Source organism: Engystomops pustulosus, chromosome 7, assembly GCF_040894005.1.
Source record: "Engystomops pustulosus chromosome 7, aEngPut4.maternal, whole genome shotgun sequence".
NCBI classification, from domain to species: domain Eukaryota; kingdom Metazoa; phylum Chordata; class Amphibia; order Anura; family Leptodactylidae; genus Engystomops; species Engystomops pustulosus.
Genome location: NC_092417.1, coordinates 101,330,988 through 101,343,965, shown reverse-complemented (window position 1 = coordinate 101,343,965; position 12,978 = coordinate 101,330,988). Strand labels below are relative to the sequence as shown.

General features: G+C 41.0%; 1 protein-coding gene across 5 annotated transcripts; it reads right to left on the bottom strand.

Moving 5' to 3' along the window:
• Window positions 1-3,320: 3,320 nt before the first annotated feature.
• Window positions 3,321-11,212, bottom strand: PABPN1L (PABPN1 like, cytoplasmic). Of its 5 annotated transcripts, none has more exons than XM_072114272.1 (8): window positions 11,111-11,212; window positions 10,552-10,700; window positions 8,960-9,065; window positions 7,821-7,888; window positions 7,553-7,659; window positions 6,148-6,235; window positions 5,224-5,348; window positions 3,321-3,575 (listed from the first exon to the last, which is right to left on the bottom strand). In XM_072114272.1, exons 2-8 carry the CDS (start codon window positions 10,636-10,638, stop codon window positions 3,536-3,538), a joined length of 621 nt encoding a protein of 206 aa, XP_071970373.1. In that variant the 5' UTR covers window positions 10,639-10,700; window positions 11,111-11,212; the 3' UTR covers window positions 3,321-3,535. The 5 variants fall into 5 exon arrangements, with proteins under 5 accessions (XP_071970373.1, XP_071970372.1, XP_071970371.1 ...); XM_072114271.1 differs by having other exon boundaries at window positions 11,089-11,202; XM_072114270.1 differs by lacking the exon at window positions 11,111-11,212 and adding an exon at window positions 11,019-11,061.
• Window positions 11,213-12,978: the final 1,766 nt, after the last annotated feature.

Here is a 12,978-nt window from a genome sequence, read left to right as displayed (position 1 = left end):
ATACATGCTTTCCCCTACTTAAGAACACTCTACTTACATACGACCCCTAGTTACAAACAGACCTCTGGATATTGGTAATTTATTGTACTTCAGTCCTAGGCTACAATAATCAGCTGTAACAGTTATCACAGGTATCTGTAATGAAGCTTTACAATGATAAAATATACAGTTCCGACTTACATACAAATTCAACTTAAGAACAAACCTCCAGACCCTATCTTGTATGTAACCCGGGGACTGCTTGTATATGAAGACAGCGAGTTGTCATGCACATGCATTGTAGGCAGGTCCAGTAAACACATTGACATAAAAGACAAAACATACAGGGGGTAGGGATAGGAAAGGAATCCCCTCACCTCTTACTCTCTCTGTAAAGCAAACTTAAATATGCTATTGCAACCCTATGTATCACCAGGTAAGCAATCCCCCAAAGCTATCAGGCGTCAGAGAGGGAGGAGCACCATGGCCCCCAGATTTTGTCATATTTGTCAGTGGTGCCAAATAGCAGCTACAATCGTTAATCATAATCCCCATGAGCTTCGTCTTCAGCTACCCCATTGGTATGGATTGAGATTTCTTCCCCGCCACTGTCGGAGAGCGACATATATATTCCAATGGGATTAGTGTTGTGTCCCTATGTTTGATCTTCCACAAGCTAAGAAAGCTACTGATCTGTCTAGAATGGTATTCCTCAGAGGGTGGAAGGGAATGAGTGTCCCCTAAAGTATTCCACTGTCTTCATGTTTTCCCCCACCCAAGAGTCCCTAATATGGTAAAATCCTTTATTCAGCCACCATTGAAACTCCTCAAATTTTCTTAACCCTGCAGCATATAGTGGCTAGAGGTGCAGGTGGCAAGATTAAGGCATGTTGTTTCAGGAGAGTATCCCACAGGGCAATCATTTGCGATAGGATGAGTGACAAAATAGGAGGGCAATATTGTGGTTTGAACCACAGTATAGTTTCGATTGGGATTGGGTGTGTGGCTCTGGCTTCAGTCTTCACCCACTGTGGGTAGTAAGGTAGAGTATAAATACGGTAGTTGCCATGTCCGCAATCTTAGCAGTGTGGTAATATTTCAATAAGTTGGGGACCCTCAAGCCAACACAAATTTTTGGAATATATAGTGTGCTGCATGCTATGCAGGGGTGCTTGTGGCGCCAGATATATTTCATAATCTTTGCTTGGAATAAAGCTAATTCTGGGAACCTAATAGGAAGGTTCCTAAATAGATAGAAGATGTGAGGCAGTAATGTCATCTTAATAGTAGCTATACGTCCCATCCACGATAAAGGATATCGAGACTAGGACTGTAGGTTGCTTTCAAGCTTGCGGAGGAAAATTTGCCTTCTATAAAGAAGTGACCATCGTTGTCAGCTTGAGACCCAGATATGGGAGCGCATGTGAAGCTGAAGGAAACTTGAAGTTGATGTGGATTAAGTTCACAGTCTGTACAGGGAGACCTACAGTTAAGGTCAATTATTTGCAATGGTTCACCACCAACCCAGAAATTTTTCCAAACTTACCCATGTGATGATAAAATCCCTGGTATCTCCGGGTAAAGAAGAAATAGGAATATAGTAGTATATCATGCAACACCAAAAAACCTCTTTAGGCAATTAGTAATTTTTAAAAACACTTGTGTGTGTTTATAAGCTTTGTGTTAAATTGTTCAAAATCTCATGAGGTAAAATAGAAAAAGGTATGTTTTAATGGCGGGGCCCTCTCACTGTACCAATATACAAAAATACAAAAAAAAACTGTACCAATATGTAAAACACAGTGGCTTATCGATCTATAGCTCTAAACATCCAAAACTCGGACAATAAGCAACCCATTCTGGCTGTACATATGTACATTAAAAAGTTATTATTGCATATATTCGCTGCATGTATAGGGTCTAAACTGTATACTATATAATTGGTTAGTGGTGATATGGTGTCCAAACGATACTGCTCTTAATAGTTGGTGAAAAGTACTTTCACTCCGGTATTAAGTCTCAGCGTTTTCCTTAGGTGTTCACCTCTCCACGTTGTATCTGCAAGCGAGGCTCACTCTAGATAGAATCGAGACTTTGTCCGATATCAAAGAGGAAGTTGTCAAAAGGTAATCTGGTGAATTTTCTACTTCTGGATATAATGTAGAAATCTATATCACCACATAGATGTAGACATAGTAGTAAGCGCAGTCTATAAAGTCCGTATTTGCAGCATTTAGACTATAAACTGTACAATTGTGAGAGCTGGACGCGTTTCGGAACTCTAGTTCCTTCCTCAGCAGCAGAGGAAGAAAACCTATGCCCCGACCACCTTAAGCTCTTCTCCCCCCCAACAAGTCAGGCAAAGATTCGACTTGGCTCAAGCCGATTCCAAGTGAAGGATTCCAGGTGAAGGAAAAGCTTTAAAACAAGTCATTTAACTCAGTATACTCCTTTTCTTTCGTTTTCTGAAGAGCCACCACCTTTTTTTTTTCTTTTTTGTCCCAACCGCTACAAACTTCCCCTGCATCTTAATATTGTGATCCTTCGAATGTAATATAGGATTGTGTACTTCTGCTAAGGTATTGCTCACAGTGGTAATCAATTTCAGCTTTCATTGATTTGTAATATAGAAAGGCTTTCCTATGTTTCATTGGAGAGTTGAGTCCCTGTACATTGATACAATCACATAGGGTATACTACGTTGAGATTCAGCCATAGGGATGGAAGTAGGATAGTGTGGAAGCACAGGCAACAGAAGAGACATGGGTCCAAGGACACATTAGGGAAGGTGGGGGAAGGGTGAGAAAGGGAAAAGGAAAACATAAGTTGACAGGACAAATAGACACATCTACATGGAAAACAGCAGGTAGCCTTATAACCTGATATTTAGTAAATGCTAGCAGTCTGTAGTGACTGCAGACCCGATGGGGAGGCTGCCCTTAGATAGAGAGATCTCTCTCTCTCTCTCTCTCTCTCTCTCATATCCTCTCTAACAATAGTATTAATACAAAACTAAATACCTGACGGGGCAGGCCTCAGATATTAGAGATGACGCCTCTGCTGCATGTGGCTGCCCCGGTTCTAGACCTTATTGGGCCCTCCTTTGTACATCAGAGCATGCAGGTATACTTCTCCCACAAGGTACCCTGGACAGGACCACAAGTTATATTTGGTGCAAAGAGGCTGCTGTTCCTTGTGCAAGAATGGACTACTTTGTAGCATATAGAATACTTGGAGTCATGACAAATGGCTTCAGACGCTTTAGAAGTTTTTCAAATTCCTTTGTAAACTAGGTAGGTAAAGGGAAAAAAAAATGTATGAAAAAGAGGTCAACACAAAAGGGTTTTTGACATCTTTACTTAAGGGAAACATTTATTTATCCATAAGAAAATGTCAGAAACTGTTGTATTCAAACTACACATAGGGAATTCATGTTCCCCCTCCCTGTACAGAGCAACAGATCCATAATGGTTTGTTCAAAGAGGCTCCTTGGTGTAGGAGGTTCTACAATATTCTGGTGTATTTGTTGACACGATTGTACAGTTTCCAGCCACTATTACCCAGGTTTATTCCATTGGCCTGTTCTTCCACGACCTCTAGGAAGAAAGAGTTGAATGAGGAGTAATAAAAGCATTTAAAATACCCACATTATCCAATCATTTTGTTAGAGGTAAAGTATCAAACAAAGCTCATGGACTATAGTGGTGCCATTTGTAGTAATGGTGCAAGCCCTTTATTGTTTTGGCAGCATTAGAACTTATAAATGTCATGTAGCCGAAATCCCCCTATATAGGATTTCTTTCCAAATACTAGAATGGAAAGTAACTGTCCAAATGGAACGCTCTCTTTAGGCTCAAAGACAGGTTGCACTAGTAAAATTTGCCATATATTTTATTCAACGGAAAGCTTTGTTGTCTTATTTTTTTGTCTTATTCTTTTTGCATGTATTACTGTGTAACTACACCTCTCTACTCAGATTATATATAAAGAGTAGTTCAAGATTCTAATGACAAATGTGGACTGAGTGACAAATCCTTGTTGTGAAAAATTTTTATCATCTTTTTAAAATCATATGTATGATAAAATAGAATGCGCTGGCCATGGACAAGAGTCAAAGCATCATAGTGAAATAGTTCCTTTCTGCCTGTCAAACAGCAACACCAACAATAAACTGTAAGATGATGTTCCACAGCACAGGTTTGTGTTCCTGTCCAGCTTATCCAAGTTTGAAAAACAAATAAAAAAAAAAATACTCTTGCCATATGGGCATACTTCCACCCATATAAGCATACTCCAATTCTGGGCAAACATTGTTCCAGTCCCTTTTGCTAAGGTTGGAAGCTTAGGCCAAAGAGGCATATCCCCCCCCCCCCCCCCCCCCAAGTAAACTTTATATATTACCTTCAGTATTGATCTAACAGCATAAAAGAGGCTTTTGAAATTTTGTTGAACTTTGAGCTTATGATGGGAGATACAAACATTCCTTGTACATCAGAATAGGGAGTCACAAATATAGATTTACAAAAAATGTACTACCGTATTTTTCGGCCTATAAGGCACACCAAAAATCCTTTAATTTTCTCAGAAATCAAAGGTGCGCCTTATAGGCCAGTGCGCCTTATATATGAACTTGTACTGTACATTTACCAGTGTTTAATAGCTCCAACCCCAGAAATGTCCTGCACCTTCCCACACAGTATACAGGGTCCCTAGCTCCTGAAGTGCCCTGGCACCACAACTAACATTGTGCCCATCCTGCCCTCCCCTAGCACGGAGAGACCGGAGCTGACATAGTGCCGACCACGAGGCAATCATCATCATCAGTAAACAATCCCCCATACCTGACAGCCCTGTAACAGGGGAAAGAGAAGGAGCCAAAGGGAACCCCATAGGAATAACACCCTGGCTGAGGAGGGAAGGAGAAGGGGCAGAGGGAGACCGCTTAACCCCTGCTGCATCACCCTGCATTAACCCCCAGCAGCCCATACCTCTGAGATCGGAGCTCTCTGACACGCTGAAGACAAGTTTCCCAGGAAGTGTAGCTGGCTTGAACTGTGCACAGGTCTGCCACCTGCTGGTCATTTTTAGGTACTGCATTTGATCCTGCGCCTTATACTCCAGTGCGCCTTATATATGAACCTAGATGTCTTAGCAGGCATTTATTAGAGGTGCGCCTTATACTCCGGTGCGCCTTATAGGCCGAAAAATACGGTATGTTCTTTTTATATAAACTAGTGCACTGACCTGTACGGACGACCCCTAGGCCTATGTCCTCTTTGAATGTTCCCCCTATGCCCTCGAGGTCTTCCACGGAACCCTCCCCTATCTGTAGTGCTGATTCCAGGCATATTTGTCCTTTTAGGTAGAACCTAGAGAAGGGAAGAATAGAAGCAATCGTAGGATCTACAAATAGTTGGGGCTTCATAGATAAGCGGGAGCAAGATCCCGTTAGTTTTCCTCCAAAACTTGTTTATCCAAAGAATCCATTCATACACACAGTTCTAATCCCTCCTTGAGTAGAAGGATATCACAAAACAAAAAAAATTAGCCAGCCACACATAAGAATATATGGAACAGGATACAGTACATGTTTAATATGCAAACTCAAGACACTAAGGGTAAGGCTTAAAAGTCTGGGCATTGATGATGATGATTATTTTTAATCTGCATATATGGCAGGAAAATTAAATTTTCAATGCTCAGACTAGACTCCTTTCTAGCAGGTTGCCCACAAGCAATTTCAGTCTCTTGACTAGCTCAGCTTCAGTCCAACAATACAAGGTGTGTAGTCTGGGAAACCCAAACAATGCACAGAGCATTTTTCTCAGACTGAACTTGTTTGTCCGCATTTGGCCTAGATGACCATGGGTTAGGTGAACATTCTTATTAGTGGACGTCCGACAACTAGGATACCCGCCCATCATAAGGTTGTGGTTAGAGGATAAACATCATAATATATACAAACATACATATAACCTACAGTTCAAGCTAAATTTATAGCACATGTTCATGTATCTTACATGACTTTAGAACCTTGTAAAAAGAGTCTTAAAAATAAAACTTTTTGGTGCTAATTACCGTATGCCAATTCTGATTCCATTCTAATAATAAATCTGTTAAACCTTTACTATAGGGATACACACTAGATCTCAAAGTCTAAAGCCTTACCTTAATAGTTCGTCCTCTAAACACAGTTTCATCCATCGCTATGGCAGCTTCTACTGAGCTCTTTTCTGCAAATTCTATGTATGCATATCTAAGATATAGGACATGTTAAGGACCATCAAGGTTAGGTCTCCATTATAAACACATGTACTAGTAACATTAGTTAGTGTTTATTTAAGATGCAGTTTACACCAGGAATTCAATAAGATGAAATTCCATTGTTTGTAATCAAAAAATTGCTGAAAAAGATAATAGATTTTCATTTCCGGAGGCAAGATCCTATTGACTTGAGCAGATTCAGGAAGTAAAATGCAAAGCAGCAACCCTGTATATATGATTTTTTTTCTGGAATCATAAGAGAAATCAGCACAGAAGACAAAGCTAATGCATAGACAGACTTAACTGAGGAGGATAGCAAAGAAACTGATAACAGGCAAAGTTTTACATCCCAAGAGCTATTGATTTCTTTAAAAAAAATATATACAATTTTGCTCTTAAGAGGCTTAAGTAAAATTGCCATTTTTAATTTTTTTTTTTTATTTTTTTTTTTACAAAAGTCGCAAAGAGACTCCAAAAAGTCTCAATCAGCTCTAAACGGAGGAAACGTTCACATCTGGAAATCGGGTGATAACTCGGGAAACAATTCTGAAAGCTTGAGGAGCTTTCAAGGGAGACTTTGTCTTAGGCACAAAAAGGTGCAAATTTGCATCTGCCATGAAAAGTCACAAATAAAAAAGCCAAGCCAAAAATTAGATACATGTGGCCGATGGAGTCCTTATATCAATCCAAACTACATTTCCGGACTGTAGTCTTGTGGCGAGGCAGGAACTCCTAGCATCACATATGACTAATGCTTGGAGTCCAGGTCCCAAGACAGTTTTCAGTCCATGAAATATTCAGTTGACATTGGATTACTGCTCCAAATTTTGATTCAGATCACAATCCAAAATGTTTCTCTGTGACAAATCAGCTTTTGTGGACATAGCCTTAGGTGGTTATTTATAGTGTGCCGGCGGACGATAGCGTAGACGTAAACGTCAAGAGGCTTTGGCCTCTTGTTGTATCCGGCAGGGTTCTGTGCAGTGTTAATCTCTACGCTAGTAAGGCTTTATATGGGTTATTCAGTGAAGGGGTTTTTATATGTGAAAATTTGCCGGCTGCAGCTAGTGCGCAGGCGTGGGGGACAGGAACTCCCCACACCCCTCTTTCACTTCCATCTGGCGTCAAGGTGGAGGTTTGGGGAGAATAATTGCAAGCACTAGCTACAAGCTAGAATCTGACATTATTTCAGGGCTTCTATGCCACCGACATGACGCAGAAGCCTTTATAAATACCCCCCTTAGTGTCTAATCCCAGGAAGATTTATTCTAAATACATGCTTGATATACAAAGTAAAATTACTTCTTACCCTTTGGGATGACCTGAGAATTTGTCACACAGAATTGTTATCCGGTTGATGGACCCACAGTTGCTGAAATGACCTTCTAAATCCTTTGCTGTGCCTCCGTAATCCACCTGTGATTGGGCAACAAATAATTTACCAATCTTCAAAAGAACAAAACCTTGAATAATCTAACAATTTAAGAAGTGTAAGCATTGCTTATGAGAAGGTTCTGGGGTGAATGGACATGAATCTTAATCGAATCTAATCAACCAGGTTAGTAGAAAACACTTACATTTCCTACATACACAGATCGTTTGTCAGCTTCCCGCTTTTCCTCAACACTCAGAGGATGAAGAGTTCCTGTAAAATGAAAAGATGAAAGTCAGTGGGGACATGTGTTAATTTCTATTTATTTTTCTCTTTACTTTTTGATCCTTTTGGGGAGTATTCACACATTTTTTCTTCGCCTTAGCCAAGGTGAACAAATTAGAGACGTTTTAGGCACAAATCGAAGTACCACTGACGCATACATACCCTCTCCCCTTCCCCCCCCCGAAAATAAGGCACCCACTGAAAATAGCTAGTTTCATTTTTTTCAAGCTAAGAACTCCCCTGAAAATAAGACTTAGCAGTAGTGACTGCAGCAACTTCCCCTATGTCGTACATTAGCATTAGTAGAGGATGTAGATATTGCATGGGGTTGTGACATGGGTGAAGAATTCACAGGATAAAAATCATTGACAGCCGGGGTTGCAAATGTGTTACAAGCAGAAGGGGTCAAGTAAGGAAAGTGTTATTGCTAAAAATGAGAGAGTTGGGCCAATGATTCCAATAGAAACGGACCCACAAGACATTAAGCTTAAAATTCAGAGTTTGGATAGTTATAACGATGTTCAAGAAGTTAACAGACATGTCAACAATGTTCACAAATATCAGGATCATTAATGTGCCATAGTTTGTTGTATATGGAAATAGAGTCACAAGACTCTATTCAGATGGTTATCCTAATTATGTAATGGCATGACTACAGTATATTAATAAATGTGAATTCTTGGGTGTGGAAAAATAAGAGTGCTTTTTAGGAGCAAAAATAAATTTAAGAAACTATCTTATTTTCGGGAAAACACAGTAATTCCATAAAAAGTCACAAAAAAAGAAAAATGTTCAAACCTACATCAAAATAATAAAAAACATTTTCTTATGCATCTCAGACAGATACAAAAGAACACACAAGTGTGCTGACAGCAGACAACTTTGAAAAGGAGCAACCGAAATACAATGATACACGTGCCCCAGTGTATGGCGATGCCCTTTGGCTAGCTAGTAAAATTATGATTGTGCATAGTAGCAGGTAAGGAGGAGATTATACATTTTCCACTGGCATAAGAACTCATTTCCAGAATTCCTTTAACACTGAACATTACAACCTACCAGCTTTAGAACTCCCAACTGGCACTGTATCATCCCCAGTAAGTCCCTTCAGGCGCTCTGTCTCCTCTTCCATCTCCCGTACTCGCATCCTTATTGCTTTCAGTTCCTGGAGAATACAGCATGGCCAAGTTTGTAAAGAACATTCTTCCGAAAGGGAACCTGTCACCAGAACCACATTTTCACTAAAGACAGATTGTAAAAGCCCATGACACCTGCAGTACAAAAATGCCTCTCTGCCTATTCTAAGCATTTGCATTACAATATAATTGTGTGTTATAACTTACTCTTGCATCCTGACAAAATCCTGGGGTAGTCACAGTGGCTGGACTTTGGTTTGGATGCATTCAAAAAACAACATGTGACTTGTCTTAGCTGCAGGCTGCCTCCATCTTTGTGCTCCTGTACAGCTTGTCCCTCCCTCACTGATGTCATACTGACCAGGCTGTGACCTCTGAGAAGGAGCAGGAGCTATACAGGAGAACAAAAGGTGGGGGCCAAGCTATGAGGACTGAGTAACACAAATATCACATGGTTTTTGAAATGTATCCAAACCAAAGTCCAGCCCCTGTGACTACCCCAGGATTTTGTCAGGGTGCACGTTAAGTTATAACACACAATTACAGGCGGTTCCCTACTTAAGAACACTCGACTTACATACGACCCCTACTTACAAACGGACCTCTGGATATTGGTAATTTATTGTACTTTCGTCCTAGGCTACAATGATCACCTGTAACAGTTATCACAGGTATCTGTAATGAAGCTTTAGTGTTAATATTGATTCTTATGACAACCCAACATTTTTAAAATCCAATTGTCACAGAGACCAAAAAAGTTCTGACTGGGATTACAATGATAAAATATACAGTTCCGACTTACATACAAATTCAACTTAAGAACAAACCTACAGTCCCTATCTTGTATGTAACCCGGGGACTGCCTGTATATTGTAATGCAAATACTTAGAAAAGGCAAAATTTGCAATGCAGGTGTAAAAAGCTTCTGCAACCTGTCTTTTGTGAAAATGAGGTTCCTGGTGACAGGTTCCCTTTAATAATTGCACATTTGGAGATCTTCTCATTCAGCAGTTTCTGTACAACCAAAGGCCATTAGGTTACCCTCGTTCCCGATCGCAGGCGTTTCCATAGAATCGCGGGCCCGGTGGGTGCAGCTTTGTCTGCGTTTGCAAACGCAGACAAAGCGCTACGTGTGGCACCAGCCTAAGGATGATTCACAACCAAAAAATATGGTCAGTGTTCTGGTCAAAAATACTGGCCTGAATCCAGCACAGAAGAACTGAACCCCGAAATAGAACCAAGGCCCCCTGCACAGTTGTTATACTATCAGTACTGCTGTTTGACCGGCATACTAGGACTTCATCTTATTTCTCCCTGCACACAGAAATAAGCCCTCACAGGACTCTAAACTGAAAAATAAAAAGCATGGCAGGAAGGTAAAATTGGGCAATTAGAGACACAATCTAAGGGTTTACCCAGGTTTATTATTTTAGGCTCCAGTGACCTATGGATAATTTCCCAGCCTTTTAATTACACCACCACACAGAAATAACAGAATAAAAGTCTTCAACTCACGGGATCATCATAGTCACAGTCTTCTTGTTGGTCCTCTTCAGTATGCTCTGGGATCTGTTCAGAATCCTTCCCAGACATTTTCCACATTACATCACAATTAGAAGGTAATTGGCTGTGGTTACCCCACACCTTACTAATGTAGCTCAGGTCTGAGGAATACAACAGAAAAACAGCACATATACACTTAAATACAACCTCATATAGATAATAGAGAATGTGGACCATTGATGGTGTAACTTAATGGCATCTGTTCACTAAACAAATAGACAGATATAATTAATGGTACATTACAGTTAATGGTACATTACAAGCCTGGATTTTGGGTTGAGGACAGAAGCTTCTAGACATACAGCAATCCAATGTATTTGCCCCATTCCAAGTCAACACTGATACTTTTAGTTCTGGTGCTGATTGACTTTAACCATTTCATGTCAGATATAGATGGAAAGAAAACTATGCATGCTAACATCTTATAGTTTCAGAGAGTAGAAACATTTTGTCCTAACAGGGGACACCTAATATCCTGAGTAAAGGTACCTGCTTGTATCATGACACTCACATCCAAGTTTCTGCAGAAAGTTGCATTGCTATTGGGAGGAGACAACCATTCCTACTACAGCTGCCCTCATATTGCACACCCACCCTTTCAGGCCCATGAAATGGGCTAAGAATAAGCATACTGAGGCCGTGAATGCCCTTAAAGCACTGCAAGGGTTAATAAAGCAGGTGCAGACACAATCACACTGGTTAATAGAGAAGCGATTGCAGGGAGATGGTGGCTGGGGAAATCTGTTCAGGCCGTGTTCACATGCAGGATGCATTCACATGTTGCGTTTAACGGATGCGTTTAAAAAGGCATTGCAATAGCTGAAGAGGGATTTGCCTAATTAAACAGCTGTTAACACTTGCGTTTACAAAACGCGGCCATTAACGCATTGTTGATGCATGCGTTAACATCACATTAATGCATGCATTTGTTAACAGTTGTGTTTTGTAAACTCGTGTTAACAGCTGTTTAATTAAGCAAAACTCTCTTTAGCTATTGCAATGCGTTTTTAAACGCATCCGTTAAACGCAACGTGTGACTGCACCCGCAGTGTTTGTATTTTTAAACGCAACACAACACATATGCTGGAAGGGTGGGACTAGCTTGATTGGAGATGCATTTCTACAGAAACACTTGCAATCGGTAACAATCAACACATATTTTGCATTGGTCATAAGCAAAATAAATCTGTGTTTGGGTAAGCCCATACCTCACAGCATTTGCGTTGGAAGGGAGGGGCTTACGTGGTGTTTGCAGTTTGAAATGGTTTGCAAAGGCTCCTCCTGTGATCACATGTTAAAGTAAGATTATGCTTCAATTGGTTTTAATAAATGCCATGTTACTTTAAGGGCGTGGTCACACGGTGTGTTTTCATTGCATTTTAAAAAGCATAAGGGCGCTGTCCCACGTTGCGTTCGCAGACGCATTCAAAACCGCGCCCACCGGGGCGGTCCGCGGTCCGATTGCATCGGCGTTTCTATGGAAACGCCTGCGATCGGGAACGCAAAACACCGGCGGCTCGTACCCGATCGCAGGCGTTTCCATAGAAACGCCGATGCGATCGGACCGCGGACCGCCCCGGTGGGCGCGGTTTTGAATGCGTCTGCGTTTGCGAACGCAACGTGGGACAGCGCCCTAACAAAAGCTGATTTGCCTTGTTACATTACTGTTAACATTTGCATTAACCAAACGCTGTGTAAATGCAATGTTATCACACGCGTTAACAACACATTTGTGATGTGTTAATGATTTGTTCACACATGCGTTAACATCGCGTATACACTGTGTTTTGTAAACGCAAATGTTAATAGTGATGTATTAAGGCATATCGCCAAAGGCCGGTGGCACACATGGGGGGACATTTACTTACAGTGTCGGTGTCTGCATTGGCTTTGTTACCGACCTGCTCTCGGTAAGAAGACACACATTTAATATTGTGGAGCTGTGCAGAGACATTTCTGGCGCCGAGACTATTTTCTGTCCCTGGGACAAAATCTGTCCCGAGCACCAGAAATGTGTCCAACAGTCCCTGCTAGACCAGTTTTCTTTTGGTCTACTTTCCGTCAGTTTACACCGCCCAAAAAGGGCTGCGACACATATTAATTGGGTCTGAGCTTCCACTCCGCCAAAGCCACGCCCCTTTTGGGAAAAGAGTCGGAGCAGATGGAAAAAGGCATTTTTTCTGTCCCCGACAGCTAATAAATAGGTCGGAGAGCAGAACATGTGGTGAGAGCGCCACAAAACTGGCGGAAACGCCATAGTAAATGTCCCCCATGGTGTTTTGAACAAGTTTTTGGGCTGTTTTTAAGCAGTCCATTAAAAAATACATGCGTTTAAAAACGCATGCGTTTTTGAAAGACGCATCCGTTTTTGACCCGTTT

Bases quoted from the DNA above. Each gene is read 5' to 3' on its own strand.
- PABPN1L (XM_072114269.1), bottom strand. From the start codon at position 10,899: ATGTCTAGAAGCTTCTGTCCTCAACCCAAAATCCAGGCTT. The intron at 7,660-7,820 runs GTAAGTGTTTTC...GCCCAATCACAG, and splicing joins GATCTGTGTATGTAGGAAAT to GTGGATTACGGAGGCACAGC. The intron at 5,349-6,147 runs GTAAGGCTTTAG...TCCCTTCTCTAG, and splicing joins TTAGAGGACGAACTATTAAG to GTTCTACCTAAAAGGACAAA.